The sequence below is a fragment of the Ceratotherium simum genome, chromosome 6 (assembly GCF_057802395.1).
Source record: "Ceratotherium simum simum isolate JZ-2026a chromosome 6, ASM5780239v1, whole genome shotgun sequence".
In the NCBI taxonomy this organism is placed as follows: Eukaryota; Metazoa; Chordata; class Mammalia; order Perissodactyla; family Rhinocerotidae; genus Ceratotherium; species Ceratotherium simum.
In genome coordinates this window covers 80,682,170-80,707,229 of record NC_141905.1, presented here as the reverse complement: position 1 = coordinate 80,707,229, position 25,060 = coordinate 80,682,170, and the positions used below count along the sequence as shown (strand labels likewise).

The 25,060-nt window shown below is 48.1% G+C and overlaps 1 protein-coding gene across 1 annotated transcript in view; it reads left to right on the top strand.

Annotated features, from left to right (window-relative positions):
* LOC106803222 (scavenger receptor cysteine-rich domain-containing protein DMBT1-like) overlaps positions 1–25,060 on the top strand; it is a 66,700-nt gene that overhangs the window by 26,144 nt on the left and 15,496 nt on the right. Inside the window, 6 exon segments of the mRNA XM_087432923.1 lie at positions 2,554–2,865; positions 7,297–7,581; positions 9,150–9,461; positions 21,819–22,055; positions 22,058–22,129; positions 22,699–22,705. Coding sequence (XP_087289049.1) covers positions 2,554–2,865; positions 7,297–7,581; positions 9,150–9,461; positions 21,819–22,055; positions 22,058–22,129; positions 22,699–22,705 — 1,225 coding nt within the window.

The following is a 25,060-nucleotide window of genomic DNA, read 5'->3' as shown; positions in this document are numbered from 1 at the left end:
TGAAAGAATCCTCTGGCTGCCTGTTCCTATTGTGAATTGCTTCTTCATTTTCAGGGGTGTGTAGCCACCTGGCCTCACTGGCCCTCTTAATGGGCCGTCAACAACATCAGGCAGGGCAGCTGGAAGAGTCCCTTGTGGGCCCCACATTCCAGGTGGAGAGACTGTTCCAGTGGTGCAGTTCTCTGACATCAAGGACCCTCACTGGCCTGTTGGTTCTGTTAGAGAGATTCAAGCCTCTGACCCTGATGGCTGCTCCTGGTGGGACTTGAACTTGAAAAAGTATCTGAGAAGTTTGTCAGATGCCTTAACCCTCCTCGTATCAGGAAGTAAGAAACAAGGGATCGTGAAAGCAACCTTGTTAGACAGTTTAGTAAGAATTCAAACATGGCAGATCTCTTTGTATTAAGTAGATTTTGGCACGAAAGCATCATAAAAGATGAATAGTTTCCAGGTCCTCTCCAGGAGGCAAACTGAGGCGTGTGTACTTTTCCTTCAGAAGCTCTAGTGGATTGGGTTTTGGCAGAGCAGTCACTGTAGTTGAAGCACGAAGAACTCTAACTCCAGGCATGTTAAGGGTCCATCCCGGGTAGTGATTCTCTCGGGATCTTTGTCTACTGGGAAGGATTATGAATGCTTTAGAGGCCTGAGACCTTGTCTCTCAGTTGGAACATACGAGAGAAATGCTGTGCCTTCCTCTAGGGACCGAATCGGGTTTAGCCCTGAGGCTGTGGAACGCAGGTGATCGGTGTCAGGGGCAGGTGGAGGTCCTGTCCCAGGGTTCCCGGGGTACGGTGTCTGATGACAGCTGGGACATCAATGACGCCAACGTGGTCTGCAGGCAGCTCAACTGTGGCCCAGCTTTGTCAGCACAAAGAAATACCCGTTCCTCTTTCCTCTTTGGATTGCTCTTGCCCTTCTCCCAAGCCCACGACTTGCTCCATCTGAGAGTCCCGCTCCCCCCCACTCTCTGCTCCTCCTTGGCCGGTGACCAAGTCTGGCTGCTGAGTAGCCTCTGAGCTCCAGAGGACTGAGCCTTACCCTCTACGATGGATCCCTTCTTTCTCCCCGACTTTTAGCGCAGTGCCTCGTGTGCGGTCAGAGATTAGTCCCTATTCGCTGAGTGAATTAATTTAGGAGTGACGGGCCCAGCTAATGCTCCAATGAGCAAGGTGCGTCAGATTTAATGTTTGTGTTCAGAGGAGCTCTCATTTGGCCTTTTTCTCTTTATTTTTAGCAACAACCATGGAAAGCACTTCTGTGGAGACGCAGACGCCAACAGGTAATTAAACTCTGCGACTGGGAGGTTGTGGGACCCAAGGCCAGCCCCAAGGACTCAGGAGGGACTGCTGCAGAGAATCCTGCTGGGTTTTAGATGCAGGACAGGAAGGGCCTCCTCTGATGGGGTCCACCTGGGCCCTCAGCCCCTTCCTTGCGAGGTTCCACTCTGACCGGAAGACAGGCCCACAGTCCCCACTCCAGCCTGAGCACAGCCACACCCACTTCCTAAGATCTCGGCACCCCAGGCGGCCCTACTGGGTGTCCAGCAGGGGTTACAGCCAGTCAGGAGGGCAGCAGAGGCAGTTTGGAACAGGAGCATCTAACTGAATCTCTCTGGATGTAATCGCTTATTTTTTGTATCCTTTTCTAGAACTTTTATCACGTCATGGGAATACGGTGGATACTTCTGCCTCAGGTGATGCCTTACACAGTAACTTCTCCTGCTCACTATTTCCTCGTCTCATTTAGTCCTGTGTGTGCATGTGTGTGCCAGCTTGTGCCAAAGCACAGAGCATGACTTGGGCCAAATTGTTCAAATGTTAAAAACAATATCAGGAGGCAGAAAGGTGAAATGGTTAAGAGCAACAGCCTGAGTACGTATCCTGCCCCTGTCACTCACGAGTCAGTTGATCTGGGGTCACCTTCCTGAGCCTCAGTTTCCCCACAGGGTTGTTTTGAGGATGCACTAAGATGACGTATATCAAGCTCTTGAATATGAGCAGAGGTTCGCATGTTAGGAAATGCTCAAAACCGTCTGCCACGATTAAACTTTAAAAATCGGCGCCGTGGGGTGTGTGTGAGGGAGGAGAAGAGATGTCCCAAGTGTGCAGGGACACAGGCCTTTTAGAAGCAAGCCTGGCTCTCTCGCTGACAGCCGGAATGTTATTGCTCTACTTTCTGAGTGGGGCGCAATCCCCATGGCAGTGCCAGGCACACGGTGGGTGCTCCCATGGTGGGGGGAAGGGGCTGTGCCACGGGCAGGACAAGCTTTTCCTGCTTGGAAGTGGACTTGAGAGGTCAGGCCGGGGACAGAAGTGAGAACTGAAGGTGATGTCACCACAAAAGCCCCTCAGGATACAAGGTTGCCCAAACTCCACTGAAGAGGCAGAATCTTTAGCTTGTCAATTTCAAACACAGAAACAGGGCGAGGAATCCGTTTGATTGTCCAGTCGTTTCTGGATCCCCGCTCACTGTGAAGGGCTCTGCATCTCACGCAGGCCGGGCATCTTGTCCCTCAGAAGGGACAGACGGTGAAATCTCTGTGCTTTCCTCTAGATGTGGCCTTGAGGCTGGTGAACGGAGGGGGCCGGTGTCAGGGCCGAGTGGAGGTCCTGTACCGGGGCTCGTGGGGCACCGTGTGTGACGACGACTGGGACACCCATGACGCCAACGTGGTGTGCAGGCAGCTCGACTGTGGCCCAGCTCTGTCAGCGCCAGGAAGTGCCCGCTTTGGTCAGGGCTCAGGGCCTATTGTCCTGGACGACGTGGGCTGCTCGGGACACGAGTCCTACCTGTGGAGCTGCCCCCACAACGGCTGGCTCTCGCACAACTGCGGCCACGGGGAAGACGCCAGCGTCATCTGCTCAGGTGGGCCTCCAAGAGGTGGTACAAATGATGCAGCACAGGGCAGAGGCACAATAGTAAGGTTGCCTATCCTTCTCCAACCCCGGTGTCTCCATCGGGAAAATGGAAATAATAGTGGTACCTTGGGCAAGTTATTTTACCTCTAAGTGCTTCAGTTTACTTCTCTTAAGACGAGGGAACTCTTCCATCTAGGATTGCCGTGAGGACCAAATGAGATAATGAAATACTTAACCTCAACTCCTCACGCCTGTTAGGACAAGCTGCACAGGCTAACTTTGCTCAAAGAAGTAAGAAAAACAATGGGTCCACATCTTTGCACAAGCCTCATTTATTCTTCTACTGTGATGAAAAGTTAATTTCTATTTTAATGAAATAAAGAAATACCTGCAGCAGGAAATACACAGAAACTAATGGACAAATTATTAGAGTGTTTCATTGAACTTGAATTTAAGGTATCAAAAGCCAGTTTTTTTTTTTCATCACCACATCCCGGACGATTTTGGCATTTTGTGGTGCACACACGAGACTCCAGAAATCTTTATCAATTGGAATTAAATTTCGAAATCAGATTATAGACCTGTTGAAATTGATTTCCCCGAAGTTTCTACGTCTCTACTTCAGAGTCAAGTGTAAGAAAAGCAAGGGTTCAAAGGTGGATTTCTCGGTCAGGATCCCTGTGGATGTGTCTCATTTTTCTTTTATTCCTTTGTAGTTTCCCACTCAGATCTTCTCACAACAAATGGTAAGTACTCTGAAAAGTATATGTTGTATTTTGTGTATAATTTTTTCTTCATTCTACACAATTATTTTTATCTTAAGAGTAAATACTGCCTCATGGAACTTTAATGAATGGCATGATTTGTTTCCCTTCTAGAAATACAAAGGTAATAGAAACATCGTGAATGTATAGCATAAATGGACTTTGGGGTCATACAGTTATGTTCTTCCTCAATTTTATTTTGCCTTTGACTCAAATTTCAGTGCACATCAGAATCAACTGTGGTATTTGTTTGAATGCGAGGTCCTTGGAATTCGCTTTACCCTTGTCCAGAGTCTCTGATTTGGAGGGCCTGGGGTGGGTCTCAGGAATCGGCATTCATATATAGCCAACAATAAGGATGATCGGCAGACCACACATGGAGCATCCATGCTGCATGGCCCAGTCGTGAGTTAAGTTTTTGTGTTTGCAATAGAATTATGGAAGCATGACTTTGCTGATAGTTTGGAAAGGAAGTGATAGAAGATATGGATGACTATTGTAAGCGCTACCTATTTTTACTTATTGTTTTATTAATGCCTATATTTTGCTAAATGTCAAGTGAATTTAGGTTTTGAACATTTTCCCAAATGGTTCTTGGCTACATCAGAAGTGTGACTTTTTGATGTAAAGACATGTCCACAGGTGCATTGCTAGCAGTGACCTTTTACATACCTTTCAACATGGCCTCAATATCCTTCCCACCTCACTCCACAAGATCCAGTCCTACCAGGACCCTTCTAAGCAGGAAAGACCAAAGCGTGGCCTCTCTCTGTGTTGTTTCAGGGGAACACGTTCCCTGCCTTCAGGGACGTAGGGTCTAATGGCAAGATAGACGTTGATGGACTGAGCATTCCGTTAATATTACAGCCGTGATAAATGCTGGAGCAAGAGGCACTCGGCAAGAGAGACGTGCTCAAGCCATCAGAGAGAGCGGTCTCTAGAAAGTCCCAGGTGAACTGAGGTCCAGAGCCGGTGTAGGAGTCAGCCAGACAGAGCAGGAAGGAAGAGTGTTTCTCTGTTATTCACTGTCGCTGCTGTCAGGAACTTGAGGGAACGGACAGACTTAGGTTAACAGTAGCCACCCTCCCCCAGCTGTCAGATACTCCTCCTCCTGCAGGCTTAGCCATCCTAATATTGTGGCTAGCCAGGGTAGTGCCCGCATGGGAGGTTTTTTCTAGTTCGCATTTCCCAAACTGTGCCCTTGAAACATTTTCGGAAGCTCTAGGAAAAAAAAACTTCTTATCAACGACGTTTTGGAAGTATTGCCTGCCATTGGTGGTCGAACACTTCCTGTCTTTGTGGCAAATGTGGGGACAGCTGCAGTCGGTCCCAGTTCTTGTTTGCCTTCTAAGTCCTTGTCTCAATCTGGGTGGAGATGGCGGAGGCAAATCCAGAGATATCTTCACGAGTAAATCTCTGGGGTGCACATCCGTGGTCCCGTCTTGAGCTGACCCATGAAACAATGAGCAATCTGGGACCATCTCCACTGTAGGCATCCTGTCCCTCTGTACCATCCTCTTAGGCTGGCCATTGGCTTGGGGACAACGAGACTCCATGGAGATGGCTCAGATAAGGCTCCCATCCACAAAATCCTTAAACTCCCCTCTACGGGAGAGACTCTATGACAGAGAAGAGATAGGACCTGAGAGAATGAAATAACCTGGTTGCTTGTGACAGATTAGAGACGGAAACCACAAGGATCAAAAAGTTTCTTCTCTTGGAATGGTGCTGCAAAATCAGAGGAAAAACAATATAGAATCTTAGCCAAGGCTGCTGGGTGACTGCCAGTTGAAAACCAAGTTGTGGCGGGTGTATGGAAGGTAGGTTGGCATGGACCACCTTCCTTGCAAGAACCACAAGGAGTGGGCTCGTAGCAGGCAGTGGCTGTGACAAAAGGCAGCTCGGGATGATAGCTAAAAGCGTGGACAGTAGAGCTGGAGTCTGTGTGTCCTTGGGCTACTTTGAGCATGTCTGCACCTCAGTGTCCTCATCTGTAGGTGGGAATGATGGGGTTGGGGGAAGGATTGAATGCGATAGTGCATATGAATAGGAAGACATGGTATTGTCTTCAACAAACTAGGAAGATGCAATAACTCTTCAGTAAACATTTGTTTATGTCCCAGAGGACTGTCTCTGTTGGGGAAAGTGCTGTTGGAGTCGCTATACAATCTCCTTAGGCTTCTCTCCTAGAATAACTAGAGTGGCCCATCCTTTAGCTATAGGACGATACCTTGCTTTTTTTTTTAATGCTCAAGCCCTTCGATTTTTCCCCCAGTAGAGCAATAATGTACACAATGTCCTAATGTACACAACAGGTTCTTCGGGGGGTTTGGGACAATGGCTGAATCCAGATGGAAAGGTACCAGCTCCCCAGGAAAGTGACTAGTTCTTTGGGGGAATATCTGGAGAGATCTCTTTGTGGCTCCTGTTTTGGTCCATTCTGACAGCTTAGCTATCTTGATCACTGATCCCCAATGCTAGTGAACAGTCTGTTTCCATTTCCTGGAAAACAAACAAGTAGAAGCTTCTTTCTCCAGGCGATTTACCGCCGTTCCCAAAATGGCAGCCCGCCTCCTGTAGGACTATGTGGTTGATTGTTGGAAGAGTGCAAGTTGGTCTCAGTAAATCTGTGCAAAAGGGTTCATTCAAAATGCATGGACACAGCCCAAGCAGGGACACCTTCAGTGTTCTGTTTGGTGCTGTGGATGAGTGTTGTCAAGACTCTGGAGCTCAGAGCTTCTGAGCTGGATGCAGATTCTGACATTGACTGCCATGTGACTAAGCAAGATGCCTGGAGCCTGGCAGTGGGAATCGCATGGTGTCCTCTGAACTGTGTTCAAATAGCAGAGTTCTGAATGGAGGATTCTCTCAGGCATGTCTGTCAGCTTGCCCTTGAGTGTGGGAGTAGGGATGGTATGTCGGAAATGAGGTGGGGATGTGCTGGGGCAGACCCTTCCTGGTATGTGGTGTCTGTTGAAAGAATCCTCTGGCTGCCTGTTCCTATTGTGAATTGCTTCTTCATTTTCAGGGGTGTGTAGCCACCTGGCCTCACTGGCCCTCTTAATGGGCCGTCAACAACATCAGGCAGGGCAGCTGGAAGAGTCCCTTGTGGGCCCCACATTCCAGGTGGAGAGACTGTTCCAGTGGTGCAGTTCTCTGACATCAAGGACCCTCACTGGCCTGTTGGTTCTGTTAGAGAGATTCAAGCCTCTGACCCTGATGGCTGCTCCTGGTGGGACTTGAACTTGAAAAAGTATCTGAGAAGTTTGTCAGATGCCTTAACCCTCCTCGTATCAGGAAGTAAGAAACAAGGGATCGTGAAAGCAACCTTGTTAGACAGTTTAGTAAGAATTCAAACATGGCAGATCTCTTTGTATTAAGTAGATTTTGGCACGAAAGCATCATAAAAGATGAATAGTTTCCAGGTCCTCTCCAGGAGGCAAACTGAGGCGTGTGTACTTTTCCTTCAGAAGCTCTAGTGGATTGGGTTTTGGCAGAGCAGTCACTGTAGTTGAAGCACGAAGAACTCTAACTCCAGGCATGTTAAGGGTCCATCCCGGGTAGTGATTCTCTCGGGGATCTTTGTCTACTGGGAAGGATTATGAATGCTTTAGAGGCCTGAGACCTTGTCTCTCAGTTGGAACATACGAGAGAAATGCTGTGCCTTCCTCTAGGGACCGAATCGGGTTTAGCCCTGAGGCTGTGGAACGCAGGTGATCGGTGTCAGGGGCAGGTGGAGGTCCTGTCCCAGGGTTCCCGGGGTACGGTGTCTGATGACAGCTGGGACATCAATGACGCCAACGTGGTCTGCAGGCAGCTCAACTGTGGCCCAGCTTTGTCAGCACAAAGAAATACCCGTTCCTCTTTCCTCTTTGGATTGCTCTTGCCCTTCTCCCAAGCCCACGACTTGCTCCATCTGAGAGTCCCGCTCCCCCCCACTCTCTGCTCCTCCTTGGCCGGTGACCAAGTCTGGCTGCTGAGTAGCCTCTGAGCTCCAGAGGACTGAGCCTTACCCTCTACGATGGATCCCTTCTTTCTCCCCGACTTTTAGCGCAGTGCCTCGTGTGCGGTCAGAGATTAGTCCCTATTCGCTGAGTGAATTAATTTAGGAGTGACGGGCCCAGCTAATGCTCCAATGAGCAAGGTGCGTCAGATTTAATGTTTGTGTTCAGAGGAGCTCTCATTTGGCCTTTTTCTCTTTATTTTTAGCAACAACCATGGAAAGCACTTCTGTGGAGACGCAGACGCCAACAGGTAATTAAACTCTGCGACTGGGAGGTTGTGGGACCCAAGGCCAGCCCCAAGGACTCAGGAGGGACTGCTGCAGAGAATCCTGCTGGGTTTTAGATGCAGGACAGGAAGGGCCTCCTCTGATGGGGTCCACCTGGGCCCTCAGCCCCTTCCTTGCGAGGTTCCACTCTGACCGGAAGACAGGCCCACAGTCCCCACTCCAGCCTGAGCACAGCCACACCCACTTCCTAAGATCTCGGCACCCCAGGCGGCCCTACTGGGTGTCCAGCAGGGGTTACAGCCAGTCAGGAGGGCAGCAGAGGCAGTTTGGAACAGGAGCATCTAACTGAATCTCTCTGGATGTAATCGCTTATTTTTGTATCCTTTTCTAGAACTTTTATCACGTCATGGGAATACGGTGGATACTTCTGCCTCAGGTGATGCCTTACACAGTAACTTCTCCTGCTCACTATTTCCTCGTCTCATTTAGTCCTGTGTGTGCATGTGTGTGCCAGCTTGTGCCAAAGCACAGAGCATGACTTGGGCCAAATTGTTCAAATGTTAAAAACAATATCAGGAGGCAGAAAGGTGAAATGGTTAAGAGCAACAGCCTGAGTACGTATCCTGCCCCTGTCACTCACGAGTCAGTTGATCTGGGGTCACCTTCCTGAGCCTCAGTTTCCCCACAGGGTTGTTTTGAGGATGAACTAAGATGACGTATATCAAGCTCTTGAATATGAGCAGAGGTTCGCATGTTAGGAAATGCTCAAAACCGTCTGCCACGATTAAACTTTAAAAATCGGCGCCGTGGGGTGTGTGTGAGGGAGGAGAAGAGATGTCCCAAGTGTGCAGGGACACAGGCCTTTTAGAAGCAAGCCTGGCTCTCTCGCTGACAGCCGGAATGTTATTGCTCTACTTTCTGAGTGGGGCGCAATCCCCATGGCAGTGCCAGGCACACGGTGGGTGCTCCCATGGTGGGGGGAAGGGGCTGTGCCACGGGCAGGACAAGCTTTTCCTGCTTGGAAGTGGACTTGAGAGGTCAGGCCGGGGACAGAAGTGAGAACTGAAGGTGATGTCACCACAAAAGCCCCTCAGGATACAAGGTTGCCCAAACTCCACTGAAGAGGCAGAATCTTTAGCTTGTCAATTTCAAACACAGAAACAGGGCGAGGAATCCGTTTGATTGTCCAGTCTTTTCTGGATCCCCGCTCACTGTGAAGGGCTCTGCATCTCACGCAGGCCGGGCATCTTGTCCCTCAGAAGGGACAGACGGTGAAATCTCTGTGCTTTCCTCTAGATGTGGCCTTGAGGCTGGTGAACGGAGGGGGCCGGTGTCAGGGCCGAGTGGAGGTCCTGTACCGGGGCTCGTGGGGCACCGTGTGTGACGACGACTGGGACACCCATGACGCCAACGTGGTGTGCAGGCAGCTCGACTGTGGCCCAGCTCTGTCAGCGCCAGGAAGTGCCCGCTTTGGTCAGGGCTCAGGGCCTATTGTCCTGGACGACGTGGGCTGCTCGGGACACGAGTCCTACCTGTGGAGCTGCCCCCACAACGGCTGGCTCTCGCACAACTGCGGCCACGGGGAAGACGCCAGCGTCATCTGCTCAGGTGGGCCTCCAAGAGGTGGTACAAATGATGCAGCACAGGGCAGAGGCACAATAGTAAGGATGCCTATCCTTCTCCAACCCCGGTGTCTCCATCGGGAAAATGGAAATAATAGTGGTACCTTGGGCAAGTTATTTTACCTCTAAGTGCTTCAGTTTACTTCTCTTAAGACGAGGGAACTCTTCCATCTAGGATTGCCGTGAGGACCAAATGAGATAATGAAATACTTAACCTCAACTCCTCACGCCTGTTAGGACAAGCTGCACAGGCTAACTTTGCTCAAAGAAGTAAGAAAAACAATGGGTCCACATCTTTGCACAAGCCTCATTTATTCTTCTACTGTGATGAAAAGTTAATTTCTATTTTAATGAAATAAAGAAATACCTGCAGCAGGAAATACACAGAAACTAATGGACAAATTATTAGAGTGTTTCATTGAACTTGAATTTAAGGTATCAAAAGCCAGTTTTTTTTTTTCATCACCACATCCCGGGACGATTTTGGCATTTTGTGGTGCACACACGAGAGACTCCAGAAATCTTTATCAATTGGAATTAAATTTCGAAATCAGATTATAGACCTGTTGAAATTGATTTCCCCGAAGTTTCTACGTCTCTACTTCAGAGTCAAGTGTAAGAAAAGCAAGGGTTCAAAGGTGGATTTCTCGGTCAGGATCCCTGTGGATGTGTCTCATTTTTCTTTTATTCCTTTGTAGTTTCCCACTCAGATCTTCTCACAACAAATGGTAAGTACTCTGAAAAGTATATGTTGTATTTTGTGTATAATTTTTTCTTCATTCTACACAATTATTTTTATCTTAAGAGTAAATACTGCCTCATGGAACTTTAATGAATGGCATGATTTGTTTCCCTTCTAGAAATACAAAGGTAATAGAAACATCTTGAATGTATAGCATAAATGGACTTTGGGGTCATACAGTTATGTTCTTCCTCAATTTTATTTTGCCTTTGACTCAAATTTCAGTGCACATCAGAATCAACTGTGGTATTTGTTTGAATGCGAGGTCCTTGGAATTCGCTTTACCCTTGTCCAGAGTCTCTGATTTGGAGGGCCTGGGGTGGGTCTCAGGAATCGGCATTCATATATAGCCAACAATAAGGATGATCGGCAGACCACACATGGAGCATCCATGCTGCATGGCCCAGTCGTGAGTTAAGTTTTTGTGTTTGCAATAGAATTATGGAAGCATGACTTTGCTGATAGTTTGGAAAGGAAGTGATAGAAGATATGGATGACTATTGTAAGCGCTACCTATTTTTACTTATTGTTTTATTAATGCCTATATTTTGCTAAATGTCAAGTGAATTTAGGTTTTGAACATTTTCCCAAATGGTTCTTGGCTACATCAGAAGTGTGACTTTTTGATGTAAAGACATGTCCACAGGTGCATTGCTAGCAGTGACCTTTTACATACCTTTCAACATGGCCTCAATATCCTTCCCACCTCACTCCACAAGATCCAGTCCTACCAGGACCCTTCTAAGCAGGAAAGACCAAAGCGTGGCCTCTCTCTGTGTTGTTTCAGGGGAACACGTTCCCTGCCTTCAGGGACGTAGGGTCTAATGGCAAGATAGACGTTGATGGACTGAGCATTCCGTTAATATTACAGCCGTGATAAATGCTGGAGCAAGAGGCACTCGGCAAGAGAGACGTGCTCAAGCCATCAGAGAGAGAGCGGTCTCTAGAAAGTCCCAGGTGAACTGAGGTCCAGAGCCGGTGTAGGAGTCAGCCAGACAGAGCAGGAAGGAAGAGTGTTTCTCTGTTATTCACTGTCGCTGCTGTCAGGAACTTGAGGGAACGGACAGACTTAGGTTAACAGTAGCCACCCTCCCCCAGCTGTCAGATACTCCTCCTCCTGCAGGCTTAGCCATCCTAATATTGTGGCTAGCCAGGGTAGTGCCCCGATGGGAGGTTTTTTCTAGTTCGCATTTCCCAAACTGTGCCCTTGAAACATTTTCGGAAGCTCTAGGAAAAAAAAACTTCTTATCAACGACGTTTTGGAAGTATTGCCTGCCATTGGTGGTCGAACACTTCCTGTCTTTGTGGCAAATGTGGGGACAGCTGCAGTCGGTCCCAGTTCTTGTTTGCCTTCTAAGTCCTTGTCTCAATCTGGGTGGAGATGGTGGAGGCAAATCCAGAGATATCTTCACGAGTAAATCTCTGGGGTGCACATCCGTGGTCCCGTCTTGAGCTGACCCATGAAACAATGAGCAATCTGGGACCATCTCCACTGTAGGCATCCTGTCCCTCTGTACCATCCTCTTAGGCTGGCCATTGGCTTGGGGACAACGAGACTCCATGGAGATGGCTCAGATAAGGCTCCCATCCACAAAATCCTTAAACTCCCCTCTACGGGAGAGACTCTATGACAGAGAAGAGATAGGACCTGAGAGAATGAAATAACCTGGTTGCTTGTGACAGATGGACGGTGAAAACCTACTTAAACTTGAAAACCAGTATGATCAAATAGGTTCATCTCTTGGAATGGTGCTGTAAAATCAATGGAAAAACAGTGAGGAATCTTAGTCAAGGCTGCTGGGTGACTTCCAATTGAAAACCCAATTGTGGTGGGTGTATGAAAAGTAGGTTGGTCTGGACCACCTTCCTTGCAAGAACCACAAGGAGTGAGCTGGTAGCTGGGAGTGGCTGTGACAAAAGGCAGCACAGGATGATAGCTAAAAGCATGGACAGTGCAGCTGTGGTCTATGTGTCCTTGGGCTACTTTTATAACATCTGCACCTCAGTGTCCTCATCTGTAAGTGAAATGATGGGGTTGGGGGAAGGACTGAATGAGATAGTGCATATACATAGAAAGACATGGTAGTGTCTTCAACAAACTATGAAGATGTAATAACTCTTCAGCAAACATTTGCTTAAGTTTCAGAGCACTTTCCAGAGTGCCATTGGAGTTGCTATACAATCTCCTTAGCCATCTCTTCCAGCATAACTAGAGTGGTCCATGTGGTAGTTGTGGGTTTGTTTGATGATACCTTCCTTTATTTTTTAAGCTCGAGCCCTTCAGTTTTTCCCCCAGTAGAGCAATAATGTACCCAATGTCCAAATGTACACAACAGCTACTTTGGGAGTTTTGGGGCTCAGGCAGAGTCCCAATGGACAGGTACCAGGTACCTTGAAAAGTGAGCAAGCCTTTGGGGAATATCTGGAGAGATCTCTTTGTGGCTCCTGGTTGGTCCAATATGACAGCTCAGCTATCTTGAACACTGATCCCCAGTGCTAGAGAACAGTCTGTTTCCATTTCCTGGAAAACAAACAAGTAAAAGCATCTTTCTCCAGGTGGTTTACCACCATTACCAAAAAGGCAGCCGCAGTCTGTAACTTTGTGGTTGATTGTTGGAAGAGTGCAAGTTGGTCTCAATAAATCTGTTCAAAAGGGTTCATTCAAAATGCATGGACACAGCCCAAGCAGGGACACCTTCAGTGTTCTGTTTGGTGCTGTGGATGAGTGTTGTCAAGACTCTGGAGCTCAGAGCTTCTGAGCTGGATGCAGATTCTGACATTGACTGCCATGTGACTAAGCAAGATGCCTGGAGCCTGGCAGTGGGAATTGCGTGGTGTCCTCTGAACTGTGTTCAAATAGCAGAGTTCTGAATGGAGGATTCTCTCAGGCATGTCTGTCAGCTTGCCCTTGAGTGTGGGAGTAGGGATGGTATGTCGGAAATGAGGTGGGGATGTGCTGGGGCAGACCCTTCCTGGTACTGTGGTGTCTGTTGAAAGAATCCTCTGGCTGCCTGTTCCTATTGTGAATTGCTTCTTCATTTTCAGGGGTGTGTAGCCACCTGGCCTCACTGGCCCTCTTAATGGGCCGTCAACAACATCAGGCAGGGCAGCTGGAAGAGTCCCTTGTGGGCCCCACATTCCAGGTGGAGAGACTGTTCCAGTGGTGCAGTTCTCTGACATCAAGGACCCTCACTGGCCTGTTGGTTCTGTTAGAGAGATTCAAGCCTCTGACCCTGATGGCTGCTCCTGGTGGGACTTGAACTTGAAAAAGTATCTGAGAAGTTTGTCAGATGCCTTAACCCTCCTCGTATCAGGAAGTAAGAAACAAGGGATCGTGAAAGCAACCTTGTTAGACATTTTAATAAGAATTTAAGCATAGCAGGTCTCTTTGTATTAAGTAGATTTTGGTACATAAGAATCATAAAAGATAAAAGGGTACTATCACATGTCCTTTTAGCAGAATGAGATGGTCTAAGTTCTTGCTGCAAAATATCATGGATGAAATCCTTCCCACTGAAGTGGGTGAGAGGACCATATTTTATTTTTGCACTTAGAACTATATTACTGACTCCTCGATTCTTGAATTTGGGGAACTTCATCTAAGATATCATCATCTGAAGACTCATAGTCTGAGATTTCAATTGTACAATCAATTTCACCGGTACTGTTAGCATCTAAGTACTGCTCTCTGTATCTTAGCATTACTCTTCTGATTCATCTAATTGTTGTGAAACATCTTCCTTTGTCAATTTTCCTGTTTGCCTTTGTGAATAGAAAATGAAATACTCTGAATTCTTAACCGCATTCAATGAAAACTAAAAGCACACTATACAGCCAGTGTCTCCAGTATTTTTTTAAAAAAACCTTCTTGAAAGATAATGCAATGTTTTGGGCACTGAAGAATGATGATTTATTTCACTATTTTATCTTCCTTCTAGGCAATACTGTCATTCTCCAATGTTCTTATTACATAAATCTTTTTTATAGTAATAATTGATGAATTAATAACTGATGAAATAATTCCTTGAATGATGAAGTAGAAAAATGTTTCAAGATATAGGAAAAATGAGATCACTATAACCGGCAATGTATTTGGATTTATAGAAGCATCTAATCAATCCATATAGTGTTTGTAGGAGAGAATGAGCTTTATTCTATTTTTTTAATGAATAAACATTGTTTTTGGACTTTGGAAGACCTTTAAAAATATATAAAAGTCATGAAATATTGATATTCACAAATACAGTTAGACCTGCTCAAAAAAAGAAACTCAAAAACTAGAATTGAGTCCAAGGGACCCTGATGGTACACTGAGGGTTAACCTGAATTGAAGAGGGCTTGGAGAACTTTAGCCTGGCCCCACTGATGGTAAAGATCCAGGCTTTTCTAGATTTTGGTTTTCTTCAAGATAGAGTGAAAATTTCTCAGGGTATGTAACAGAAGGAACAGGATATCTGCCACAAAAATATTTACTTCTTTAGGGGGCCCTGGAGCCATTCCCAGTGCTGACTCTACTCAAATTTTAGACTGGAGGGTGGATTCAGCAGCCACCCGCAATCCTTGACAACCAGTTTAAACTGCCTTCTCTGGTCCAGACTTTCTCTCTGAGCATAGATTACATCCTGTAACTAGAGACTGTAGCGTTAGGGGGCCTGTAAATAGACATGTACTTTATTACATCTAAAATTATTGAGCACCTCGTATCCTACCCACATGTTTGAATCTGCTCTTGCAAAACCCCAAACACTGCAAGAGCACCAGAGACACACAAACCCAAGATTGAACCACAGCGCCCCCTGGCATGACTGTTAGGTGAAGCTCAAGCCAGTATCTGACTGTAGGAGATCATGTACAAACAGCGGAACCTCCTTTCTAAGGTGAATGTGGTTTCTTTCTAGGTCAGTGGAACCCCCAGGCTACCGCCTATGCTAAGACCATGGCCTTAATATCCTTGCCACCTCTTGCAGCAAGAACCAGTCCTACCAGGACCCTTCTAAGCAGGAAAGACCACAGCATGGAATCTCTCTGTGTTGTTTCAGGGGAACATGTTCCCTGCCTTCAGGGACGTAGGGTCTAATGGCAAGATAGACATTAATCAACTGACCATTCAGTTAATATTACAGCCGTGATAAATGCTGGAGCAAGAGGCACACGGCAAGAGAGACGTGCTCAAGCCATCAGAGAGAGAGCGGTCTCTAGAAAGTCCCAGGTGAACTGAGGTCCAGAGCCGGTGTAGGAGTCAGCCAGACAGAGCAGGAGGGAAGAATGTTTCTCTGTTATTCACTGTCGCTGCTGTGAGGAACTTGAGGGAACAGATATAGACTTAGGTTGACTGCAGCCACCCTCCCCCAGCAGTAAGATACCCCCGCTCCTGCAGGCTTAGCCATCCTAATATTGTAGCTAGCCAGAGTAGTGCCCCAATGGGAGGCTATCTCAAGGTCCCATTTCCCAACCTGTGCCCTTGACACATTTTCTGAAGCTCTAAAAAAAAGAGACTTCTGATCAACGAAGTTTTGGAAGTGTTGCCTGCCAGTGGTGGTCGAACCCCTTTTGTCTTTTGCGGCAAATGGGTGAGGAGCTTGTGTGTAGACAGCTGCAGTCGGTTCCAGTTCTTATTTGCCTTCTAAGTCCTTGTCTAAATCTGGATGGAGATGGTGGAGGCAAATCCAGAGATATATCCATGAGTAAATCTCTGGGGCGCTCATCCTTGGTCACATCGTGAACTGACCCATGAAGCAATGAGCAATCTGGCACCATCTCCACTTGCGGCATCCTGTCCCTCTGTACCATCCCCTTAGGCTGGCCATTGGCTTGGGGACACTGAGACTCCATGGAGAGGGCTCAGGTAAGGCTCCCATCCACAAAATCCTTAAACCCACTACATGGGAGAGACTGTATGACAGAGAAGAGATCATACCTGAGAGAATGAAATAACCTGGTTGCTCGTGACAGATGAAAAATGAAAACCTTAAAATTGAAAACCACTATGATCAAAAAAGTTCTTATCCTGGAATGGTGCTGTAAAATCAGTGGGAAAACAGTATGGAGTCTTAGTCAAGGCTGCTGGGTGACTCCCAATTGGAAACCCAATTGTGGCAGGTGTATGGAAAGTAGGTTGGCCTGGACCACCTTCCTTGCAAGAACCACAAGGGGTGGGCTGGTAGCAGGCAGTGGCTGTGACAAAAGGCAGCACGGGATGATAGCTAAAAGCATGCACAGTAGAGCTGGAGTCTGTGTGTCCTTGGGCTACTTTTATAACGTCTGTGCCTCAGTGTCCTCATTTGTAAATCGCGATGACAGGGTTAGAGGATGGATTAAAAGAGATAGTGCGTATAAATAGTAACACATGGTATTGTCTTCAACAAACTATGAAGATGTAATAACTCTTCAGTAAACATTTGCTTAAGTTCCAGAGCACTTTCCAGAGTGCCATTGGAGTCACTATACAATCTTCTTAGGCTTCTCTTCCAGAATAACTGGAGTGTTCCATGTGCTAGAAGTGGGCTTGTTTGATGATACCTTGCTTTTTTTAATGCTCAAGTCCTTCAGTTTTCCTCCAGGTGAGCAATAGTGTACACAATGTCCAGATGTACACAATAGGTACTTTGGGAGATTTGGGGCAATGGCTGAGTCCAGATGAACAGGTACCAGCTCCCTTGGGAAGTGAGTAGGCCTTTGGGGAATATCTTGAGAGAACTCTTTGTGGCTCCTAGTTGGTCCAATCTGACAGCTTAGCTATCTTGAACACTGATCCCCAGTGCTAGAGAACAGTCTGTTTCCATTTCCTGGAAAACAAACAAGTAGAAGCTTCTTTCTCCAGGCGATTTACCACCGTTCCCAAAATGGCAGCCGCTATCATCTGTAACTATGTGGTTAATTGTTGGAAGAGTGCAAGTTGGTCTCAATAAGTCTGTGCAAGAGGATTCATTCAAAATGCATGGACACAGCCCAAGCAGAGACACCTTCAGTGTTCTGTTTGGTGCTGTGGATGAGTGTTGTCAAGACTCTGGAGCTCAGAGCTTCTGAGCTGGATGCAGATTCTGACATTGACTGCCATGTGACTAAGCAAGATGCCTGGAGCCTGGCAGTGGGAATTGCGTGGTGTCCTCTGAACTGTGTTCAAATAGCAGAGTTCTGAATGGAGGATTCTCTCAGGCATGTCTGTCAGCTTGCCCTTGAGTGTGGGAGTAGGGATGGTATGTCGGAAATGAAGTGGGGATGTGCTGGGGCAGACCCTTCCTGGTACTGTGGTGTCTGTTGAAAGAATTCTCTGGCTGCCTGTTTCTATTGTGAATTGCTTCTTCATTTTCAGGGGTGTGTAGCCACTTGGCCTCACTGGCCCTCTTAATGGGCCATCAACAACATCAGGCAGGGCAGCTGGAAGAGTCCCTTGTGGGCCCCACATTCCAGGTGGAGAGACTGTTCCAGTGGTGCAGTTCTCTGACATCAAGGACCCTCACTGGCCTGTTGGTTCTGTCAGAGAAATTCAAGTCTCTGAGCCCTGACGGCTGCTCCTGGGAGGACTTGACTTTAAAAAGTATCTGGGAAGTTTATCCGATGCCTTAACCCTCCCTATATCATGAAGTAAGAAACAAGGGATGGTGAAATCAACCTTGTTAGAAATTTTAATAACAATTTAAACATAGCAGATCTCTTTGTATTAAGTAGATTTGGGCCCATTAGCATCATAAAAGATGAAAGGGCGGTATCTCTAGTCCTTTTAGCAAAATGAGATGGTTCGAGTTCTTGCTGCAAAATATCGTGGATGAAATCCTTCCCACTGAAGTCAGTGAGAGGATCATATTTTCTTTTTGCACTTAGAATTATATTACTGACTCCTCGTCTCTTGAATTTGCAGAAATTCATTTAGCATATCATCCTCTGAAGACTCATAGTCTGAGATTTCAATTGTACAATCAATTTCACCATCATTTGTAGCATCTAGGGTAGTGTTCTTTGTCTCTTTGTATTCCTCTTCTGTTTCATCTAATTATTGTGAAACATCTTCCTTTGTTAATTTTCTTTTCTTTGCCATCGCCAATAGAAAATGAAAAATTCTGAATTTGTAACCACATTTAATAAAAGCTAAAAGTGTGCTATAAAGACAGTGTCTCCAGTCTTTTAAAAAAATTTTTTCTTGGGGGCCGGCCCGGTGGCGCAAGTGGTTAAGTATGCACACTCCACTTCCGCGGCCCTGGGTTCGCAGGTTTGGATCCAGGGTGCACCGACGCACCGCTTATCAAGCCATGCTGTGGCGGCCTCCCATGTAAAGTGGAGGAAGATGGGCATGGATGTTAGCTCAGGGACAACATTCCTCAGCAGAAAAAAAGAGGATTGGCATCGGATGTTAGCTCAGGGCTGATCTTCCTCACACACACACACAAAAATATCTTCTTGAAAGATAATGCAATATTTTGGGCACTAAAGAGTGACGATTTATTTCACTGTTTTATGTTCCTTCTAGGCAATGCCACTATTCTTCCATATTCCTATTATATGTCGTTTTCATAATAGAATTGATGAACTAATAACTGAGGAACTAATTCGTTGAATGATGAAGTAGAAAAATGTTTCAAGATATAGGAAAAATGAGATCACTATAACCCAAAATGTATCTTGGATTTGTACAAGGACCCAATGAATCCGTATAGTAACTGTAGTACAGAATGAGTTTTATCCTATATCTTTAATGAATATTCTTTTTCCACTTTGGAAGATCCTTAAAAGTATATAAAAATCATAAAATATCAATCTTCACAAATACAGTTAGACTTGCTCAAAAAAAGAGACTCAAAAAACGAAATTGAGTCCGATGGACGATGACAGTACACTGAGGGTTAACCTGAAGGGGGCCTGGAGAGCTTTAGCGTGGCCTCACTGGTGGTGAAGATCCAGGGTTCTCTAGATTTTGGTTTTCTTCAAGATGCTCAGGGTATGTATCAGAAGGAACAGGATATCTGACACCAAAATATTTACTTAATTAGGGGGTCTAGAGTGGCAATTTCCAGTGCTGACTCTACTCAATTTCAGACTGGAAGGTGGATTCAGCAGCCACCCGCAATCCTTGACAACCAGTTTAAACTGCCTTCTCTGGTCCAGCCTTTCTTTCTGAGCATAGATTACATCCTGTGACTAGAGACTGTAGCGTTAGGGAGCCTGGTAAATAGACATGTACTTTATTACACCTAAAATTATTGAGCACCCCGTATCCTACCCACTTGTGTTCATCTGCTCTTGCAAAACCCCAAACACTGCAAGAATGCTAGCGACACACTAACCCAAGATTGAACCACAGCGCCCCCTGGCATGACTGTTAGGTGAAGCTCAAGCCAGTATCTGACTGTAGGAGATCATGTACAAACAGCGGAACCTCCTTTCTAAGGTGACTGTGGTTTCTTTCTAGGTCTGTGGAACCCCCAGGCTACCGCCTATGCTAAGACCTTTTTTCTTTACTTGGCATCCCGGGGTTTTGCTCACTGGCAGGGTCAGCCAGTTCTGCTGCTGCTGCTGTTGGCTAATTGAGGCTGAGTGCTAGGTTGGCCACAGAGCAAGTGTCTGCCCTTCAGAACGCAGGGATGGAGAGGGAGGGGTCCAGGGGTGCCAAGACCCTGTGCACGTCCCAGGCACACAGTCAGACGGGCCCATCTTTCATTCTCCTTCCCTCTTCTCTCACCTCTCATTCATTAATTCATTCATTGCATGAGATTAGCTTCAGTCTGGTGTCAGGAGAAATCAGACAGTCAGCGCCTCTTCTCCCCTTCATGACAGTTTTCCTGAAGATAGCTAACATCCTCTCAGTGCTTGCTATGTATCCTGCACAAAATTATTTTCATACATCAAATGAATTTATATATTCAAAAAGCACTTAAAATACTGCCTGGTACATCAGTGCTCAACTAATCACATAGTAAGTGCTATTACCATGAAATCTTCCCAACAAAACATTGATGTGAGCAGCATAATTACCCCCATTTTGCAGATGGCGAAACCAGGACACGGTTAGGTAAGTTGTCAATAGTTACATGTTTAAGGTCACATGGTGTGTAAGTGGCCAGGCAGAGATTTGAACCCAGAACAGGTGCCTTTGCCTTTGTCCATGAGTCTCAATAAATGTGTCCATCTCTGCTACCTCTCCGCAGTGAGAGGGTGTGCCCTTTGACATGTCAGGGTCCTTTAGGTGCTCACTCAGGACAGCTGACCCTGCCAGTGAGTCCTTGGCTCAGTGAATGGAGGCCACTCCCTGCTGTTTCAGAGCATGCCCTGAGAGCATGGCCAAGAGGGACTCGAGGGACAGCTTTCTGGTGATTGATGCCCAGTTAGGACCAGGGCTGAGACAGGGAAATGGAGAGCGCCTCCGCATTCACAGGAGTGACCAGAAGGGGGTCGCAAGGAGGGCTGATGCACCTTGGGAATACCCCAGAGACAGTCCAATTTGCCTTTCCTCCCTCTATACCTATCCCCTCCTCTTAGAATAACCACAGCAACCACCTGCCCCCTCATCTTCCATCCCATTCCAGCCTCTCTGGTCACTCCCTGCCCAGTCTTTCATCACTTCAAACTAACCACTGAAAAGCCACACCCAGGATGTGGCTCCTGCTGTCAGGATGTTGGGCTGGATTCCTCAGGACCTGCTGTCTGTGTTCCCTGCATGATCAGTGTGGGTGATTTAGCAGGATCATATCAGGCAAGAACACAGTGCGCATTGACTCCCTAGCTCTGGTCATCTTTATGGTAGGATTCAGGGTCTCTGTGCCCCTCAGAGGTGGCTTGAGGGGGTAGATCAAGGCCAGTTTTGGACGAATGGCATCTTGGACTTGAGCCTGATGGGAGTGGAGAGTACACTGAGACATTTTCAGCAGGAAAGTGACTTGAACATATCTGTACTCTCTGAAGATCAAATTTGGGAAAGTCTGGTGGAGACAGAGAAATCATCTCAGCATGGGTATAGGCACCGAGTAGGCACTCCATAAATGCTGCTTGAATCAGTGAATGTGAATGGGTTAGAGAGGAGGTGAAGTGGTGGGGAGATCAACTGGGAGGCCCCTGGAGTTGGCCAGGACAAGAGAAGTAACATCTAACCCAGCAAAATGGTGGTGGGAATAAAAGGAAAGATGACCTTGGTGATAAGGTGAAAGGTGACCTTGAATATAAGAGGTGAGGATAAGGAGGGACCAAATGTGACAAGCAAATTTCCAACACAGTTGTTGTGGAGCATGGTGACACCATCAATTCAAATGGAGGAGAGAGTCTGTGTTGAGTATGGGATGGTGGGGTGGGATGTTCAGGAGGCCACTGGAAACACTGGTCTAGAGCTTAAGGCAGGGGTTGTCAGGGCTGATTAGCACTGGAGAGACAGATTTGGGGTCGTCTTCCTGGGAAGCTCTCAGAGTACATCAGGTCTTTTAGGGGGAAAAGACAGGGTGAGAAGAGGGCTAAGACAGTACTTGGGAGAGCAGCAATCTGTAAGGTCCCGAGAGAGGAGAACAATTGGTGAAGGAGACGGGGCAGTGGTCAGAGGAAGGAGGAGAACAGGGAGTGCTGGGTGGTGAAAATCAGGGGACCAAGACGGGGAAGACAGGGCTTTCCACTGTGTCGATGCAGGTTTGCCTCTGAGGCTGGTGAATGGAGGTGACCACTGTCAGGGCCGGGTGGAGGTCCTGTACCAAGGCTACTGGGGCACCGTGTGTGATGACACCTGGGACGCCCAGGATGCAGACGTTGTCTGTCAGCAGCTTGGCTGTTGCCATTCAGTGTTGGCCCTGTGCGGGGCCCACTTTGGTCAGGGCTCAGGAAACGTTCTCTTGGGTGCAGCATAATGCTCGGGATGGGAGCCCTACCTGTCAGCTGCCCCCACAGCGGGTGGTACAACCACGAGTGTGGCCACAGGGAAGATGCCAGAATTCTGTGTTCAGGTACTGCAGACGTCGCCTCGTGCTGTCACCTGTGCCACTCTGAGGACAGGGGCTCCTGCTGTCCTCAACATTACAGCCCATGCACATAACGCTTTGCGGTTTACCTGCTCTACTCTAAGTCATGTCTCATTTGAGGTTAGAGGGCAGGTATTACTATCTCTTTTCACAGATAAAGAAATGGAGGGTCAGAGAGGGCAAGTGACTTGCCTAAAATCCTAAAGCTGGAGGTGGTGGAGGCGGGCTTCCATCTCAGTCCCCTTCAGAGCTTGCTGATGTCCACCCAGTGGACACCTTCCGATGAGCAGCCTCATGACCATCCTGGCCTGAGATGACCAAATGCCTTCCTAAGTGGCCCTTTCACCTCCTTTTAAAGGAGAGGGAGAAGGATGGGGACTTGCGGTCCTTACAACTTAAATCTATACCAAAATAAGAATGAGGAGTAACCAATATGTTCTCTTTATTGGGGGTTAAATGACAAGCAAAAGAGATTTACACCCTCAGCGGAAGAGAGAAATTCTCCCTGACTCGACCTAGCGAATCCCAGCACCCCATTCCTCCTTTGTTCACAGGGCGCAGGTAGGTGTTCAAGCGCCAAGGTGTCCTTAAATCCACAAAGAAACCTCTGAGGATGCCGCCTGATGTGTGTCCCCCAAGGCAGAGTTTCTGGTTAAATTATTCACCTCTAGAGCAACCTCTGGCATTTGCCATGTGGCCTGGGGTGTGCACATGCCACCATGCACAAGATGTGACCCTGGTAATCCAACCACCACAAGAATATGGGCTCCCGAAGAGAGTGTGGCCCTCCAAGCTGTCACTTTGGAGTGGGTTTATTTCAGCATTTGGGGATGCATCTTGGGAAACTGTCAGTGTTCCTAGTTGGCATCACCTTACAAGAATATCTCAGGGATGGTAGACATTTGTCCTTTGGGGGTGTGTTTGAGCCATAGAAGTAGGCAGTTGGTATTTGAAGTACAAGATTGTGAATCAGGTGGGGCTGTTAATCAACTGGGTGAATTTTGGAGGGAGACTGTGGAATAGAGGAATAGAGGAGGCGGGAGGATGATGACAGGAGCAAAGAGTGTCCCTGGTGGCATCTCAGCATTGAATGAGGGCCAGTAAAGTGACTGAGAGATGTGTGCTGTTTCACAAGAAAGAAACATAGCCTTTTAGGAGAGGGCGGGGCTTCTGGATCTCAGCATCCAACCTCTTGTTTCAGAGTTGAGGAAGCAGAGGGCCAGTCCTCCTCAAATGAGGGCCAACCTCGAATGACCTCTTCTTTTCTCCACATTTTAGCTTCTTTGTTTTCCATGGAGGCACTCCTGACAGCTGCAGTGGAAGGTAAACTTTGTTACATGGAATCCCTGTGGGCTCATTACCCCAGTGCACCCATAGGTTCATCTCTGATCCAGAAGAGGTGCAGAAGGTGTAAGAGGTGGGGATTCTCAGCTCCCAAGGTGGGGGGCCCTCTGAACAGGGCCTCAGCCCTGAATAGGTATGTTTTCCACGGACAATGTCCCTGAGATTGGGAAGGAATCAACCTGCAGAGGCATCTCCAAGGAGCTCCAAGGTGGAGTTTGGGGTCCTGTCTCCAGGGAGATCCTGCTGCCCATGCTCAGTGCCCAGCCCTGTGGTTCTTACCAATGCGTGCTGATCCCTCGCCAGGCTGGGATGCTAAGTCTCTAGATGCGGGGCCTGGAGAGTCAGGTGCAAACATTCTGAGGCAGCATCCTTGCCTGTGCCCTTCCTGAGCCCATATTAGGCCACCTTGGCTCCTTCTCAACACAGAGGAACTGTGGTCCTTCAGCCTGTGGACATCAGAGGTCCCGTGCACCCCCTGGGGCCTGTAGTGAGAGAGCTGGGAGGTAGAGTCAATACAACCTGAGGTTCTGGCAGCCTGGGCTTTGGGAAGAAAAGTCACTGCTCATTTCCTATTGTTCTGCAGGCAGACAAAATGAGCCTCTTCCTTTTCACCAGGGCCAAGTGCTCAGTCCACCCCCAGTTTTCTCTGGGGCTTTCTTCTCAGAGCACAGCTTTTGGGGGTGCCGTTGAAAAATGTACCCACCTCACCCCTTGACAGATGCATTCATTTGGGTGTTCGCAGAGGCCAACTCAAGGAACAGGATTCCAGGCTCCAGCGTGAATTGGGGGGGGCGAGAAGAGCAGTGGAGAAGGGGGCCGCCGGGCTGTGGGCAGTGGCGGGTCACTGAAGCCCGGCATGCTGATGAGCCAGCGAGGCCGCTGGGGCTGGAGCTCGATCCCCAGCAGGGTCTCGGGGGCGGCACGATTAGCCTCGGACTCCCTGCCCCTGGGCCGCCGGAATGGGCTCTTCCTCCAGAACTGCTGGGACCCCTCCTTGCTGTTGCCACGCAGGGGAGTTGAGGCGGTGGCCGTGGCGGCCTGTCCCGGGCGTGCCAAGGGGTCGTCCTATTCCGGAGAGGAGGAAGCCCCCAGGCCCAACCAGGCAGGCAGGCACTGGCGGTGGGATAGAGGGCGGAGCTCCCGGAGGACCCACAGGTTCGCGGCGCTGGGGGGCGATGTGCACGCAGCGGGCGCGCCAGCAGCCTCAGCTCGGCGTGAGCCCCTGCGCCTCTTCCACCTCGGAGACCAGCTGGGGCCGCTGTGCGCTTTGGGTCCGACTTTCCTTCTCTTTCTCACAGACGTGCGGTCCCGGTCCACACCTCTGCCCTGTAAGTACCCGGCGACGTCCTCGGGAAGTCCCTCTGCTCCCTGCCCCCCCTCCCTTTTCTCCTCACTCGGGGCCAACCGCTGCTCTGTGCGGAACCTACGGGTCGCCTCATTCTCGCCCTCTGTCACCGAGACACGCGGCACGCGCTTCCTAACTAGTCCTGGGAGTCCCGAGACTTGCGTCTTCCCGTCCTGACGTCAGTGTGAGCTTTCACGGGGCGCATTGACAGCGTCCCCAGAAACTCA